General features: G+C 43.5%; 1 protein-coding gene across 2 annotated transcripts; it reads right to left on the reverse strand.

Moving 5' to 3' along the window:
- Positions 1-644: 644 nt before the first annotated feature.
- LOC100343264 (vomeronasal type-2 receptor 116) lies at positions 645-16902 on the reverse strand. Of its 2 annotated transcripts, XM_089319919.1 has the most exons (6): positions 14965-16902; positions 7929-8220; positions 6129-6929; positions 4771-4998; positions 4310-4433; positions 645-1924 (listed from the first exon to the last, which is right to left on the reverse strand). In XM_089319919.1, the coding sequence occupies exons 1-6, from the start codon at positions 15222-15224 to the stop codon at positions 1011-1013; spliced, it is 2619 nt and encodes an 872-aa protein (XP_089176045.1). In that variant the 5' UTR covers positions 15225-16902; the 3' UTR covers positions 645-1010. The 2 variants fall into 2 exon arrangements, with proteins under 2 accessions (XP_089176045.1, XP_089176046.1); XM_089319920.1 differs by lacking the exon at positions 6129-6929.
- Positions 16903-17440: the final 538 nt, after the last annotated feature.

Consider the following 17440-nt stretch of genomic DNA (forward strand, 5'->3'; position numbering starts at 1 on the left):
TTTTGACCCTGCTGAGTAAGAAAATATGTGATTTCTCATTTGATGTGTCATATTTACTGGACCTTAGAGTACCCAGACATTTGATCAATATTACTCTGGGGTTTCTGGTCGGGTGTTTTAGATGAGATGAGTGTTGAAGTTGATGGACTTTGAGCAAAGAACATTTCCCTTGCTACTCTGGCTGCGTCTCCTGTAGTCAGTGGAAGATCTGAATTGAAAACCAAGACAGGAGGCTGTGCAGCAGGCAGCTCAGCATTCTCATGGATGACTTCAGCCCTTCCTGGCTCATCAGCAGCACACTAGACAAGGCCTGCAGCCTTGGCCTTCCTGAGTTCTGAGCCTCCTGGTCTACACTGCAGATTTTGGACACATCAGGCCTCATAATGGCATGGTCCAATTTCCTGTACTCAACCACATTTATCTGTGTTGTCTCAAATAGCATAGTGGTCCTGTGGATCCTGAGGTCACGAGAAGGAGTGTGGAAAATAGGTCAGAGGTTTCAAATATGTAGTGAGCGAAATGGGTAAGTCTGATGCACACAGGATGACTACAGCTAATAGTACTCTATACCGGAAATGTGTTAGTAGTGCAACTTTTAGCTGCTTTAGTGGTGCACACACAGGAAAATACAACTACACAAATGATGCATATGTGAGTTTATTTGACTCTAGTCATTAGTTCACCTTTACAGCCATATCAAAATATATTGTGCAATTAAAACCTGTACAGTAAAAGCACTGGAAAAGTAATTTATGTGACAAGAACTAGAAATTTTAGTTATGATATTAAAATTACATTAACACAGTCAAAAAGAAAAAACTTACATGTTTTTAGGATAAACAGAAAGAAGGCTGGAGTGTCCTGAGCTGTTACAGAAAGAAAGGGGAGCCTCGTGTCCAATGAGAAGGTGCAGTATTCTGCTCTACCTCAGTCCTGCGTACCAGAGTGCTGTGGTTAGATTTAGCCCTTGCTTTCATTTTATAAAACCTGTGAGTTAATGCACAGTCTGCTTATGGTCCCCTAGACCTGGCTTTCTCCTTTATTCCTCGTAAAACATTCCTGTTCGGCCGCACCAGAAGGATGTAGCACTTGGGGGCAAAGATGCAGCCCAGGAGTCCCGCACTGGAGGCCAAGATGGAGAAGACCTCCACAGCCACCATGACCTTCCCCTTGGTGCTATGATACACAGGAATGAAGGTCACCCACACACTGCAGAACACCAGCATGCTGAACGTCAAGTATTTGGCTTCATTGAATGTATCAGGCAGACTCCTGGCCAAGAAAGCCACTGAGAAGCTGCCCAGAGCCAGGGACCCCAGGTATCCCAGCACGAGGTAGAAGAGAGTGGCAGAGCCCTTGTTGCACAGGACCAGGAGCTGCTGAGGCTCAGCATGTGTGTCTGTGTCAATGAAGGGAGGACACGTTCCCAGCCAGATTCCACAGAGCATCACTTGGAGGAGGGAGCAGATGGGAATGACAGAGTTGGGTGCGCCTGACACCAACCACTGCCTCATCCTCTTCCCTGGTGCTGTGGCCTTGAAAGCCAGGACCACGGTGATGGTTTTAGCCAAGACGGTGGACACAGCCACTGTGAACACGATGGCAAACGTGGTCTGCTGGAGGATGCAGGTGGCTGTGTTGGGGCGGCCAAGGAAAAGCAGGGAGCAGAGGAAGCACAGACACAGGGAGGCGAGCAGGGTGTAGCTGAGGTTGCGGTTATTGGCCTTGACTAGGGGAGTGTTTCTGTGCTTCACAAACACCCCAAGTACCAGAGCAGTGAGCACAGAGAAGCCAAGAGCCAGCCCGGCCAGTGCTGCTCCTAACGGGTCTTCATAGGCCAGGAACACCATGACCTTGGGCAGGCACCGATCTCGTGCAGGATTTGGGTACTGGTCGTCTAGACAGCGCACACACTGCTCCACATCTGGTGAGACAGGCAGGGCATTATTAGGCTGCAGTGATTCTCTGCACTCACTCCTGGCACCCAAAATATTCATATTTAGCTGTGTTGCCCTATTAAGACACCACCTAATGAAAGATTACATGGGAAATATTTCTAAGTCTTCCGGTTTGGTGTTCATGGCAGGTTAAGCTGCTGCCTACGAGCCCAGCATCCCATATCAGGGCACCAGTTCAAGTCCTGTCTGCTCCACTTCAGATTCTGCTCATTGCTGATAGACCTGGGAAAGCAGCAGAGGATGGCTCAAGCTCTTGGCCCCAAAGTTGAGACTCAGATGTGCTTCTGGATTCCTGGTTCAGCATAAACCAGTCTGGGTCATTGGGATCACTTGGGGATTAAACCAGCTGAACGAAGACTGCTATTTCTCTCTCTCTCTGTCTCTCTCTCTCTCTCTCTTTCTCTCTCTCTTTCTCACTTTTCTCATCCACACAAAAGTCTGCTGTTCAAATAAGTAAATTAATCAATGAAAAATTTTAAATCTCTCTGTCTCACTCTTACTCTCTAGCTTGATTATGGTAATAAAGTGTGCATTTCCCCCATTATAATTAATTTTCATTTTGAAATGTGGAGTTTTTATATGAAAACAAAACCACCATCTACACCTATTTCTTTAATTTCTTCCATTAAGGCTTGTAGTGTTCATTTAATCAACTCCTCTTTTACAATCAAACACTAGCAAATTTGAGCAATCAATTTCATTCTGAAAATAACTATAGTTTTATTGTTATATCAATAGAAGAATTTTTCTTCTATATTTAAAATCAAATATATTACTCATATAATATGAAACTGTTTGTATATACTGATTGAGTAAATGGAAACCTCAGTGGGCCGGGACAGTGGCTCAATAGGCTAATCCTCCACCTTGGGGCACCGGCACACTGGGTTCTAGTCCTGGTTGGGGCGGCGGATTCTGTCCCGGTTGCCCCTCTTCCAGGCCAGCTCTCTGCTGTGGCCAGGGAGTGCAGTGAAGGATGGCCCAAGTCCTTGGGCCCAGCACCCGCATGGGAGACCAGGATAAGCACCTGGCTCCTGGCTTCAGATCAGCGTGGTGCGCTGGCCACACCGTGCCAGCTGCGGCAGCCATTGGAGGGTGAACCAACGGCAAAGGAAGACCTTTCTCTCTGTCTCTCTCTCTCACTGTCGACTCTGCATATCAAAAAAAAAGAAAAATAAACCTAAGTGGTCTCTAGTGCTAATTCCAATTGCCATTAGCTTCAGTCACCATGTATAGATTTGCAAAATGGTAATTTTATCATCTTGTAATTGGGATTCCTGCTCCCTTTCTCTATAGTGATTGTATTATATAGATTTTCTGGAAAAATATTAAATAATAGTGATAAAATGTGTATTCTATCTTCTGTGTGCTTTAACTGATAAGGGAAAAACTACACTTTAAATAATTCTTACATTTACAAGCCGGGGAATCTATAGTATGTAGTTCCCGTGATCTCCATATTTACTTCACTGTATACAGATTTTTTTTCTCTTTTTTTTCACTTTATTGTATTTAGTTGAAAGACAGTTACAGAGAGAGGTAGATACAGAGAGAGAGGACTTCCATTGGCTCTTTCACAACCAGATGGCCGCAACAGCTGGAGCTGCACCGATCTGAAATCAGGAGCAAGGAGCTTCTTCAGGGATTCCCATATGGGTGCAAAGACCTTGGGACTTGGGCCATCTTCTATTCCTATTCCAAGTCATAGGCAAAAGCTTTATCTGAAAAGGAGCAGCCAGGACTAGAACAAGCACCCATATGGAGTTCTGGCACTTTACACCAGGGTTTCAACATGCCACAGTGCCACCCTTCCTTTTTTATTGTTTGTTCTCTGAAGAGAGAATGAAGAATGGGATATTTTTCCATAACTCCAAAGGAAAACCCTTACATTTTAAGCTTTAATAACATAATGATGAGCAGATTAAGTAGTATTTTCCCATTATCGAGAGTATGCATGTATTCTCTGTGAACTATGAAAATCTGTTGTAAGGGAAATTGTGACTGGTGCCAAGTAGACTCCAAGAAAAAAGGATCCAAATGAACAGAATCAGGAGTATTTATACCCAGCTGCCTGAAATTGTCATATGGGGGGGGACAGGGATGGACAAGACAGATTTAGCAGTCCTTTGCATTCTTCACACGTCCAATATGAGTGAGAGGAGATAAAGGCACAAGGTTGTCACAGGGCAGAGAGAAACCAAAGGCAACAGCACATAGCCTACTCCAAGTTCTTGTACCACAAGACCCAGCCAGAAAGCAACACTGTATTTAATGTTTTCAGGTCCAATATTGTAGCCCCAAGTCTCATTAAATTTTAGCTCAACCAAAATGAAATCTTTTGAATTGTGTACCTGTCTCATTAGAAATCTCATTCTCTGGACATGGGGTGCAGTCGAAGCAACAAGCAGCCTGTCCGTCCTGGTGGGTTTTCCTGAATCCTGGGCCACAGCTCTCACTGCACACAGAGCGGGGATTCTAAATGAAATCAGAGAAGTCTTAAAGGTGTCACAAATGCTATCCTATGTTACAACTGAGCAATTCCAGGACATCTAGGGAGACTACAAGTCATTACATTTCATTCAGGGACTGCGTGTCCTGCTCCATTGTCTGACATGCAGCTTATCAAAACTGGAAACATCTGCCTTAAAATCCAGTGGACTTCATCAGACTAAGGAAAAACTAAGTGTAAAGTACAAGCCAACATCCAACAGTGTGGTCCTCCTCCTGCCGAGAGGGCCAGAATTCACAGTCAGGGTGAGCTCTGATTGATATGTGTAGATACAAACCCACCATTCAAAACTGCAGAACCAACCTCTTTAAACTCCACATTCCACTCTATCATCTCCTCAGATATGGAAAGACGGTGACCATGTGGAGCCCATGGTGAAAACTTTCCAACCTTCACCTGGAGTTGAAGGCCTTGAGGGAAATTCCAGTAGTTGAGAATGTCATAGTCTTTCCTAGAAACTCGTTCCTGATCCAGATTCACTTCATCACCAACACTGTTGTCAAATTTGATGTTCTTCAGAAAGGAGTTAAGCTTAAAAACAAAAAAGCACCCTTACATAACAGTGTACTCAATTTAGATAGAGGAATCTCAGATTAGAGTCATACTATTGAAGCTCATCAGAATTCTTTCTTTAAATTGTTACTGTTTAAAAAATGTTAAATTTATAATTATTCAAATGAGATAATACATTTATAGCACATGGTTAAAGAGACTATGTATAACGCACATTATATACTGCATATTGTGTCCTATTGTCTATTATAATACACAGTGTGATACTGGAAATATCACAGAATTAAAATGATCCCTAACCTTTCCTATATTGCTATCCTTAACTCCAGAACCACAGAATTTTGAGTGTCTATGTAACCTTGCTCTTTGAGTACTTATGAAGTGAAAATGATGTCACTGGGGCGGGCGCCAAAATGCAGTCTGGCTGGCCTCCTCTGAGAAGAGGAAGTCTGGATGCAGTGCACACACAGGGAAGACCCTATGAGGACACATGTGTATCAGAACCATCTACAAGTCAAGGAGGCAGTCTTCAGAGGAAATCAACCCTGCTGGCAACTTGGTCATACACATCAGCCACCAGCACTGTTTGGCATCAAAGTTTTGTTCTTTAAACTCCCCAGTCAATACTAGGAAACATGAATATGATCGCTGTACATGGAATTCAGAAACATCTCTACAATAAAGTTAAATCATCATCACCCACGTACTTAGAGCTTTCACCTTCTGTGAAAAATTAAATCATAACATTTACTGCCTAAAACACTTGCAGAATTCCTTGGTCAGTTTTGTTTATTAGCCTTGCTGATGCCTGGCAAATGTTGTCATGAACAGACTGGCTTCCCAGCTACTGTAATGCCATTCAGTGTAAAATTCCTCATTCCTGGAAGAGATTCAGATGTGTCACACTGAAAATGCCAGGGAACATTGGCCACTTGGGTTACACATTTTGTAACCACAGAGACCTCTGTTATCCCAAGAAAAATAAAGCAATTCACCACGTGGCTAAGTATGAGCATAGCTGCTGTGCCATGAGAAGTCCACAAGCAACATGGAAAAGCAGTTCACCACGTGCCTATGTATGAGCAAAGCCTCTGTGCTGTACATGCTCTCAAGGAACAAGGAAAAGCTGCCTGGAGAAGACACAGTACCTGCCAGGGATACATCGTCAACCCATCTCCATTCCACACTGGCTGCACCTCTACCCACTGAAGAAGCATTTCATGAAGGGTGTGGGCCACAGCGTACACGGCATTGTAGATGTGGTAACTCCCTTCAGACATGCTCATGTCAAAGACGTGCACTGGAAGATCCTCCAGAGAGGCATTCACGGGACAGCCCCGCAACATCTCACAGTCAGACTTTGAAATCGAGCAGGGGAAATAGAGAAACCAAAATTTAGTGAGGTAAAAGTCTTCTGGGTACTTAGATGGATTCACTGTCTTGAGAAAATGCTTGAAACCAGGGATTTCATCAAGGGAGTGTGAAAAGCTCAAAGTCCCATGGAATGTGTCCATCATGATCTCATTCTCACTGGTGATGAAATCCCATTGTGATGTCGTGATCCACACTTTCCAAGTCACAAGGAGTCCATATTTTGAGAAGCTCAGCCCCATTAATGAGTTTGTGTCACCATAAATGACCACCACGTTTGCAGTTGATTCCAGGATTCGAAAGTGGTAGTGCCAGTCAAGTGATGAATACATCCTGTCTGTGACAGAGAGCATTTCCACAAAGGCCTCACAGATCTCATTCTTGTTCATTTCATCTCTTATATCCCACAGGAATTGAATGCCCCTGGTGTCCTCAGAGATGACCAACCCCACCCAGGTCCAGTGGAAGTGCAGCATCAAGGACACCATGCCCACGGCCAGAGAGGATTCCCTGGGAGCCATCTGGTAGGTAAACTGATGATTTTCTCCCAGAATTTGATCAAAAGGACCATAGGTGAGCTAGAGTGAAAATGAAGATTTGATCTCAAATGAGTTCTGCAGAGGCAAGACCTCGGAATTATTGCAGGGAAGCACCACACTCCATGCACACACTTTGCTCTGAATTTATTTCACAGTTATTGCTGGATATTGATTGGAGGAAGTGTTGGAAATCAACTTACAGGACTTCACTCCCCCTGTGAGGGCTCTCTGGAAGACTGAGAGAGCTTTGCAGCTCAGCACTTCAAGGTATCACAGTGCAGAGCCAATTATTTCTTACTGCCATTTACCCATAACCTCCTCTCCAACAGAAACATTTGGTTCCTGGCTGCTCCACATCTGAACCAGCTCCCTGTTAATGTGCCTGGGAAAGCAGTGGAAGATGGGCCATGTCCTTGGGTCCCTGCCACCCATGTGGGTGACCCAAAAAAAGCTCCTGCCTCCTGGCTTCAGTCTGCCACCACCCTCACTGTTGTGGCCATTTGGGCAGTGAATCCATAGACTAAAGACTATCTCTCTCTCTCACTCTTTCTGTACCTCTGCCTTTCAAATAAATACATCTTTAAAAAGAAAAGTCTAATGAAGACACACACACACACATAGAAAGTTTATATTCTGTCTCTATAAAAATACATAAAGCGGGGCCAGCTTGTGACGCAGGAGGTTAATGCCCTGGCCTGAAGCGCTCAAGACCCAGCTGCTCCACTTCTTATGCAGCTCTCTGCTATGGCCTGGGAAAGCAGTAGAAGATGGACCAGTCCTTGGGCCCCTGCATCCATTTGGGAAACCCAGAAGAAGCTTCTGGCTTCAGATCAGTACAGCTCTAGCTGTTGTGGCCAATTGGGGAGTGAACCAGCAGCTGGAAGACTTCTCTCTCTCTCAGGCTCTCCTCTCTCTGAAACTCTGACTTTCAAATAAATAAATAAATATTTTTAAAAATACATAAATCCATTCACTTCTTTTACACTTTAAGCCACCTAAGAAGGCACCTGAAGAGAAAAGATGTATTTCTCCCCTTACCTGAGGGAATTTGTAGAGTTCCAACAGTGTCCCTATCTGTGCTGAAATTGCCCCTGTGTTTCCTGTAATGACTGCCACAGACTTGCTCTTCCTCACACAGGTGTAATTAGGAATGGCCTTGCCCACGGCAGACAACCAGGTCAGGGTGCTCTCCAGGGTCTTCCATTCACTATGGATGGCGTTGTAGAGATCAAATCCCAGGGACACGTTGGGTAACAGGTGTGGGCTCCTGTTGACCTCTTCAATGGCAAATATAAAGGCCAGAAGGTACTGGTAACTTTTAGGTTGTAACCTACAAGAAAGCATACCTGGACATCACAAACAAGTTCATACCTTGTTCTTTGGAAACATCTGCTGTACACTCAAGTCATTCATTCCAAGAAAATCAATGCAGTGTTGGGGGCATTGTGGAAAATAATTAAAACTCACAAAAGGAGAAATGTCTTTACCAGATGCACTATGATAATTATGAATTGGAGAAAATGTTTGATATCCTCTGACCCTCACATTAAAGGTAAATGTGTCAGTGGAATTACTTTTAAAAGTGCAGTAAAACTGCCTTAAAAATACTTCTTTTCCTTATGATAACGCTAAACAAATTTGCTCTAGAAGGAACATTCCTTAACATAATTAAGGTCATTTATGACAAACCCAAGGCCAGCATCCTGTTGAAGGGGGAAAACTGGAAGTATTCCCACTGAGATCCAGAACCAGACAAGGATGCCCACTTGCTCCATTGCTGTTCAAAATAATCCTGGCAGTTGTACCCAAAGCCATCAGGCAGGAAACCAAATCAAAGGGATTCAGTTTTAGCCACAGCCATGAGGGAAGAAAAAACATCATAGGGATTCAGATCAGTAAGGATGAAGTCAAACAATCCCTGTTTGTACATGATAGGGTTATACATATAGTGGAACCAAAAGACTCCACTAAGAGACTACTGGAACTCATAAAAGAGTTTGCTAAAATAGCAGGATATAAAAATACACAAAAAACAGCAGCCTTTACCCACAGACAATGCCATGGCAAAGAAAGAACTTTTAAGATATAGCCCATTCATATGGAGGCACAAGAGACCTCGAATAGCTAAAGCAATCTTGTACAACATAACAAAGCCAGAGTCATCACAATACCAGATTTCAGGACATACTACAGGGCAGTGGTAATCAAAACAGCATGGTACTGGTACAGAAACAGATGGATAGACCAATGGAACAGAATTGAAACACCAGAAATCAACCCAAACATCTACAGCCAACTTACATTAGATCAAGGATCTAAAATCAATTCCTGGAGCAAGGACAGTCTATTCAATAAATGGTGCTGGGAAAACTGGATTTCCATGTGCAGAAGCATGAAGCAAGACCCCTACCTTACACCTTACACACAAATCCACTCAACGTGGATTAAAGACCTAAATCTACAACCTGACACCATCAAGTTATTAGAGAACATTGGAGAAACCCTTCAAGATATTGGCACAGGCAAAGAGTTTCTGGAAAAGACCCGGGAGGCACAGGCAGTCAAAGCCAAAATCAACTATTGGGATTGCATCAAATTGAGAAGTTTCTATACTGCAAAAGAAACAGTCAGGAAAGTGAAGAGGAAACCGAAAGAATGGGAAAAAATATTTGCAAACTATGCAACAGATAAAGGGTTAATAACCAGAATCTACAAAGAGATCAAGAAATTCCACAAAAACAAAACAAACAACCCACTTAAGAGATGGGCCAAGGACCTCAACAGACATTTTTCAAAAGAGGACATCCAAATGGCCAACAGGCACATGAAAAAAATGTTCAAGATCACTAGCAATCAGGGAAATGCAAATCAAAACCACAATGAGGTTTCACCTCACCCCGCTTAGAATGGCTCACATACAGAAATCTACCAAAAACACCTGCTGGTGAGGATGTGGGGAAAAAGGGACACTAACCCACTGTTGGTGGGAATGCAAACTGGTCAAAGCCACTATGGAAGTCAGTCTGGACATTACTCAGAAACCTGAATAGATCCCTTCCATTTTACCCAGCCATCCCACTCCTTGGAATATACCCAAAGGAATTTAAATTGGCAAACAAAAACGCGGTCTGCACCCTAATGTTTATTGCAGCACAATTCACAATAGCCAAGACCTGGAACCAACCAAAATGCCCATCAACGATAGACTGGATAAAGAAATTATGGGATATGTACTCTTTAGAATACTATACCGCAGTAAGAAACAACAAAATCCAGTCATTTGCTACAAAATAGAGGAATCTGGAACACATCATGCTGAGTGAAATAAGCCAGTCCTAAAGGGACAAATACCATATGTTCTCCCTGATCGGTGACAACTGACTGAACACCAAAAAGGAAACCTGTTGAAGTGAAATGGACACTATGAGAAATGGTGACTTGATCAGCATAGCCCTGACTGTTAATGAACAACTTAATACATTATCCCTCTTAGTAGTTTTTTTTGTCTGTTCTACTTAATATGACTGGTTTAATTCTGCAATTAATACACAGTTATTCTTAAGTGTTGAAATTTAACTGAAATGTGATCCCTGTTAAACATAAGAGTGAGAATAAGAGAGGGAATAGATGTATATTTTGGGACATGCTCAAGCTGACTTGCCCCAAATGGTAGAGTTAGAAACATACCAGGGGACTCCAATTCAATCCCATCAACGTGGCATGTACCAATGCCATCTCACTAGTCCAAGTGATCAATCTCAGTTCACAATTGATCATAATGAAAGGACTAAGAGTCAAAGGGAGCACATAAACAAGTCTAGTGCCTGCTAATACTAACCGATAGATTAAATAAAGGGGAGAGTGATCCAACATGGGAAGTGAGATACTCAGCAGACTCATAGAATGGCAGATGTCCTAAACAGCACTCTGGCCTCAGAATCAGCCCTAAAGGCATTCCGATCTGGCAGAAAAGCCCATGAGAGAATTTCAGGCATGGAAAGCCAAGACACTCTGGCAAAAAAAAAAAAAAAAAAAAAAAAAAAAAAAAACAACAAAAAAAAAAAAAAACAAAAAACTAAATGAAAAAACTAAATGAAAGATCTCTGTGAGTGAGATACCAGTGGAAAGAATAGGTCTTCAAAGAAGGAGGTACCTTTCTCTGAAGGGAGGAGAGCACCTCCACTTTGACTATGACCTTGTCTAAACAAGATAAGAGTCGGAGAACTCAAAAGGCTTCCATAGCCTTGGAAACTCATGACTGGAGCATAGGGAGATTACTGATGCCATAAACAGGAGTGTCAATTGGTAAAGTCAACAACAGGAGTCACTGTGCACTTACTCCTCATGTAGGATCTCTGTCCTTAATGTGCTGTACATTGAGACTTAATGCTATAATGAGTACTCAAACAGTATATTTCACTTTGTGTTTCTGTGTGAGTGCAAACTGTTGAAATCTTTACTTAATGTATACTAAACTGATCTTCTGAAAAAAAAAAAGAAAAAACATTATCAATTCCCAACTTGACTCTCACTGGGATTAAACATGACAATAGGTCTGGTCTGATTTCATCATCATTTAAAAGATCATCTATTATTTTTCACTTTATGTTTCTGTGTGGGAGCAAACTGTTGAAATCTTTACTTAATGTATACAAAACTGATCTTCTGTATATTAAGAGAATCAAAAATGAATCTTTATGTGAATGGAAGGGGAGAGGGTGTGGGAGAGGGGAGGGTTGCGGGTGGGAGGGACGGTATGGGGGGAAGCCATTGTAATCCATAAGCTGTACTTAGGAAATTTATATTCATTAAATAAATGTTAAAAAAAATCTATCCCATTCACAAAAACTACAAAAAAAATAAATACCTTGAGATAAATTTAACAAAGGAAGTCAATGATCTCTACGACGAGAATTAATAAACTCTAAAGAAAGAAATAGAAGGTGAAATAAAAACATGGAAAAAACTTCCAGGTTCATGGATCAGGAGAACCAATGTCATCAAAATGCTTCCAGAAATAATTTTCAAATTCAGTGCTATACCATTCAAAATACCAATAACATACTTCTCAGCTCTCAAAAACATGATGCTGAAATTCATTTGGAAACATAAGAGGCCTAGGATAGCTAAAGCCATCTGATACAACAAAAATAAAGCCAGAAGCATAACAATACCAGATTTCAAGACATACTAGAAGGGTCAGCACCACCACTCACTAGGCTAATCCTCCACCTGTGGTGTTGCACCCCGGGTTCTCATCTCAGTCAGGGCACTGGATTCTGTCCCAGTTGTTTCTCTTCCAGTCCAGCTCTTTGCTGTGGCCCGGGAAGGCAGTGGAGGATGACCCAAGTGTTTGGGCCCTTCACCCCCATGGGAGCCCAGATGGAGGCACCTGGCTCCTGGCTTCAGATTGGTGCAGCGTGCCAACTGTGGCGGCCATTTGGGGGGTGAACCAATGGAAGGAAGAGCTTTCTCTTTCTCTCTCTCTCTCTCTCTCTCACTGTCTAACTCTGCCTGCCAAAGAAAAAAAAATAGACATACTAGAAGGCAGTCATAATCAAAACAGCCTGGTCCTGCTACAGAAACAGATGGATAGACCAATGGAACAGCATAGAAATGCCAGAAATCATTCCAACTATCTCCAAACAACTGATATTAGACCAAGGAGCTAAAACCATTCCCTGGATCAAGGACAGTCTCCTCAACAAGTCATGCTGGAAACACTGAATTTCCACATGCAGAAATAGGAAGCAAGACCCTTCCCATACACCTTATACAAAAATCCATTCAAAATGATTAATGATCTAAATCTAGGACCCAATGCCATCAAATTAGTAGAGAGCATTGAGGAAACCCTGCAGACATTGGCTTAGGTACAGAGTTCCTGGGAATGACCCCAGAGGCACAGGCAGTAAAATCCAAGATTAACAAGCGGGATTGCCTCCAACTGAGAAGCTTCGGTACAGCAAAAAAACAGAAAAGGAAAGAGGTAACCAATAGAACGGGAAAAGTATTTGCAAACCATACAACTGATAAGTGATTAATGACCAGAATATACTAAGTGATCAAAAAACTCAACAATAGCCAAGCAAAGAGCCCAGTCAAGGAGTGGGCAAAGCACTTACATAGATATGTCTCACAAAAAGCAAGTCCAAATGGCCTGCAGAAAATTAAAAATCCTCGGGATCACTAGCCATTAGGGAGATGCAAATCAAAACCACAAAAGGTTTCTCCTCACCTTAGTTACAACAGCTTTCATACAGAAATCAACAAACAACAAATGCCTGCTAGGATGTGGGGGAAAAGGTACCCTGATGCACTGTTGATGGGAATGCAAACTGTAAAACCACTATAGAAGACAGCTTTGAGATACCTCGGAAATCTGAAGATAGCCTTGCAAAAGGTTCCAGCCATCCCACTCCTCGGAATTTACCCAAAGGAATGAAATGAAACTGGCAAATAATAGAGTCTTCTACACCTCTATATTTGTTGCAGCTCAATTCACAATAGGCAAGACATGCAGTCAACCTAAATGCCCATCAATGGAAGACTATAACCTTGACGCTTATTGTTAGAACAAATACTTACCGTGAGATGTTAGATAAGAAAACCATACTGAAGAGAAATGAATAGAAAACCACCCTGTTTTGATTCATCACTGATATCTATATATAAAGAATTAGAAGAAGAGTAATTGGCCTCAGGGAAGCCTTGAGATGCAGGTATCGCTTCCTCAGGCATCTTTCTAAGACCAAGGGGGAGCATCCTAAGGTCTCTCTGGTATTTTGGACAAGTCACTCTTCTCCTCTGCCATCAGACAATCCTGTCCAAGTCTAGACCAGTACAGGAAAGCACTCTGCTTTAGGTTCCTCAGATCCTCAACCCTGCCACGGCAGAACGCCAGCATCAGCAGCCACAGCACAGCCTGAGAAGTATTTAAACATAATTCCATGGCCGTCAGAACAGCAACAAGAACAACGTTATGTTAAAGGGCCCTCTGGGAGATACATGGAGGAGAAAGGATAGGAAGACATGGAAAAAACAGCTAATGATTGATGAACCATGAAGAGAAACCTAGAGAACATAGCAGCACATTGGAACAGAGCATGTCATGCAACCAAAAACACTGCAGCTCTTCCTTACAAACATGCTTCTCCATCTTTCCCCAAATTACATTCATTGTTTCCTATGCAGAATTCTTATGGATGGCCAAAGAAAGAAAAACAACACCTCAAATAGAAGCAGCCTAAAAGGATAGCTGGAAACACATACCATTAATTATATCAGGGATACATTCAAAGCCCAGGGATACAGGAATAACACACATTTTATTAAATACAAAATAGAAGAAATTCAAGTCCCCAGCACTATGAGAGCAACTACATGGAGGGAATAAGAAACAGCTAGGGGAGCAGTGCTGTATTCCTAGCCCAACTTCCAGCACTGCAGATACACAGACCTCGGGCAGGAAATGTGTAAATGGATTCCAGAACTTCCCAGCTGAAAGGACCTTAGCAGGCATCTGTTCCTGCTAGGGGCAAGACTTGGGATGTCTTGGTCTCTGTGGTAGCTGAGACCATTGACCACCTGTGGGAAGGGAACTCTGACAATTGCAAGATACCCAATGGAAGGGAACTTTTGCTCCAGGCTCTTCTGCTATCCTATCAGCCAACGTCCGGCACTGAAGTACTTGACTTCACACCATTTCAGGGATAACCACCAAAATGAGGCTACAGTTCAAATGCCAGGGTTTGAGTCACTCTTTGTTTATACCCAGCCATGGAGGAAAGCAAGAACTGTGAGCATGGACTCCAGGCTAAGGGGTAGAGTTGCAGGAATACAAGATAGACAGAATGTAAGCAAGAGGAGTTACTCTCTCTTCAGTTTTGAGGAACCCCGGCTACTGGGAGTATACACAATATTTAAACTCTGAGCATTGTGATACATAAGGGCAGGAAAGGTGCAGGGAGATTCATGGCATAGTTGACCTACTGTACAGTTTCTTTGTCAAAATCATCTGGAGATAGGTAGAGCTGGGTTTCCTAAAATAATCAAAGACAAATAAGAAACTTACCTGTCAAAATATACTCCTTTCAATGCCTTTGGTTTGATAGCAAACTCATGCAGATCTGTATGATGTTGAAATAAATAAAGTGGGAAAAACCCTCCAACAATCAGATCCCCATCCTTGAGTAGGCTGGGCTTCATGCGGTTAATGCAGGAGAGCATCTCTAAGCTGCCCAGAGAGAGTGGGAAATGCAGGAGCAGAAGAAGGAAAGTACCAGCCAGCATTGCCAAATTGTCTTTAGAGACCACAGTCAGAGATGCAGGCATGTGGAGCAAGCAAGTGCAGGTGGAGCTCACGTTGACTACCCTGGGCTGGGGTGAAGCAGCAGGTGCCCAACACACAGTTGTGGAAACAGAGAGCAATGTATTTCAGACCATTGTCCAGGTCCAGGCAGTCCTGAGTACTGGAAGCAGGAGTATTTAAGATGGGACTATTTCTTAGCACCCTAATGGCACTTGGATATTAGGAATTTATCTTGCTGTCTTCCACCAGCTAGGAGACCTGGGACCATGTTGCCCTGAGGTCATGCATCTGCGTCTTGGTTCCCAGTGAAAAACACAAATTAAAACACATGTTTGGAGTTTGCCACATCAAGCCCTCATGTGTCAATGTCCTAGACCCTTGGGCATCAAGACTCCAGGACTGTGGTTCCCCTGAGCCAGAGGCTGTTTGGCCATGTTGTGCCCTTAACAGGTCTGAGCCATGTTTTGGCTTTGAAGGGTCCTGAGTGAAGTGAGAAGGCTAGAGGGCTCCTGGGTCAGCAGAGAACTTCCCAGCATCCCACTCTCTGAGTCAAGGTAGAGGGCATGTCTGAGCAAATGTGGCCTCACACCCAAAGCGTCTCAGTCCACTGGTCACTACAAGAAAATACCAGGAAACAGGAGGCTGAAAAAGTCATCAAGTTATTGCCACCTGTTCCAGAGCCTGGGTCCTGCTGGCTGCCATAGTCCCCAAGCAGGTTCAAGCCTGGATTCACTGATGGTGCCTTCTCACTGTGCCCTCACATTGGGTTGTGGTCACAAGCTCCCAGGGGCCTCATTTTTCAGGTCATGGATTCCGTTCCTCAAGACCCTCACCCATGACCTAATCACCTCCCCTGGAGGTCCCCTGGACATCCACCAGTATGTGCAGCTTAGGATCTTTACATATGGGTTTAAGAGACACAATCATTCAGACAGTAGCACAGGATGCATTACAGCCCCACAACTTCCTTTTTACAGGCAGAGTGGAAAGTGAGAGAGAGAGACAGAGAGAAAGGTCTTCCTTTTGCCATTGGTTCACCCTCCAATGGCTGCCGCATCTGGCGGGCTGCAGCTGGCCCACCTCACTGATCTGAAGCCAGGAGCCAGGTGCTTCCTCCTGGTCTCCCATGTGAGTGCAGGGCACAAGGGCTTGGGCCATCCTCCAATGCACTCCCACACAACAGCAGAGTACTGGACTGGAAGAGGGGCAACCAAGACAGAATCCAGCGCCCCAACCAGGACTAGAACCTAGGATGCCAGCACAGCAGGGGGAGGATTAACCTATTGAGCCCCAGCACTGGCCTTTCATTGTTCTTGTTCCCAGAAACTGCCATGTTGATGTAAGGAAATGGGCTTCCAATAGGCCATGGCCAGTGAGGAAACAGCTTAACTTTCTCTTCATTTATTTTAACGTTCTGTCCCTTGACATTGTTTTTAAAGAAGGTGGTGGCTGTACACACAGCATTTGTCAGCTGAGTGATCCTTACATTGAGTTTGCTGTTCTAGTGTTCAGGGTGGAATCTTTCTCCAAGTGTCACAGTATGAGCACATGTTCATCTAACACTCATTGGTGTTCACTTTGATCCCTGTGACAAGGGGCTGCCCATTTCCCTATCTATTGGTTCATTTATATATTATTTCATAACTTTCCCCTGGCAATATATAGTCATTACATGAGGAGACACTTGAAGAGAAGTAAACATCCTACTACTTCATCAAAGATTCTAAGACCAGATTTTTTAAAAGATTTTAGTTCTTTTATATGAGAGGTAGAGATACAGACAGTATAGAGATAAAAGGAGATGGAGATGGAGATGGAGAGGGAGAGGGAGAGTGAGAGGGGGAGAGAGAGTGAGAGAGAGAGAGAGAGAGAGAGATCTTTCCTCTGTTGGTTCACACCTCAAATGGCTGCAATGGCTGGAGATCACCAATCACAAGGCATGAGCCAGGTGCTTCTTCCCGGTCTCCCACATCCACTCCAAACATTGTAATGGCCAGACCTGAGTACAGGAGCTTCCCCAGGTCTCCCACATGGGACAGTGGCACAAGCACTAGGGCCATCTTCCACTGCTTTCCCAGGCCATAGAAGCAAGCAAGATCACAAGAGAAGCAGCTGGGACTCGAACTGATGCCCACATGGGATGGCAGCACTGCAGGTGGCAACCCTATCCCCATGCCAAATCACCAGTCCCTCCTCTATATTCTTTTAAAGAGCAATTTCTGACTTTATGGGATAATGT

Source organism: Oryctolagus cuniculus, chromosome 18 (assembly GCF_051225735.1).
Source record: "Oryctolagus cuniculus isolate XC-2025 breed Fujian yellow rabbit chromosome 18, ASM5122573v1, whole genome shotgun sequence".
NCBI lineage: Eukaryota > Metazoa > Chordata > Mammalia > Lagomorpha > Leporidae > Oryctolagus > Oryctolagus cuniculus.

Excerpts from the sequence above, each read along its gene's own strand:
- LOC100343264 (XM_089319919.1), bottom strand. The coding sequence starts at position 15,224 with ATGCCTGCATCTCTGACTGTGGTCTCTAAAGACAATTTGGCAATGCTG. Across the intron at positions 6,930-7,928 it reads AACTCTACAAATTCCCTCAG|CTCACCTATGGTCCTTTTGA; the intron begins GTAAGGGGAGAA and ends TTTTCACTCTAG. Across the intron at positions 1,925-4,309 it reads TGAGATTTCTAATGAGACAG|ATGTGGAGCAGTGTGTGCGC; the intron begins GTACACAATTCA and ends CTGTCTCACCAG.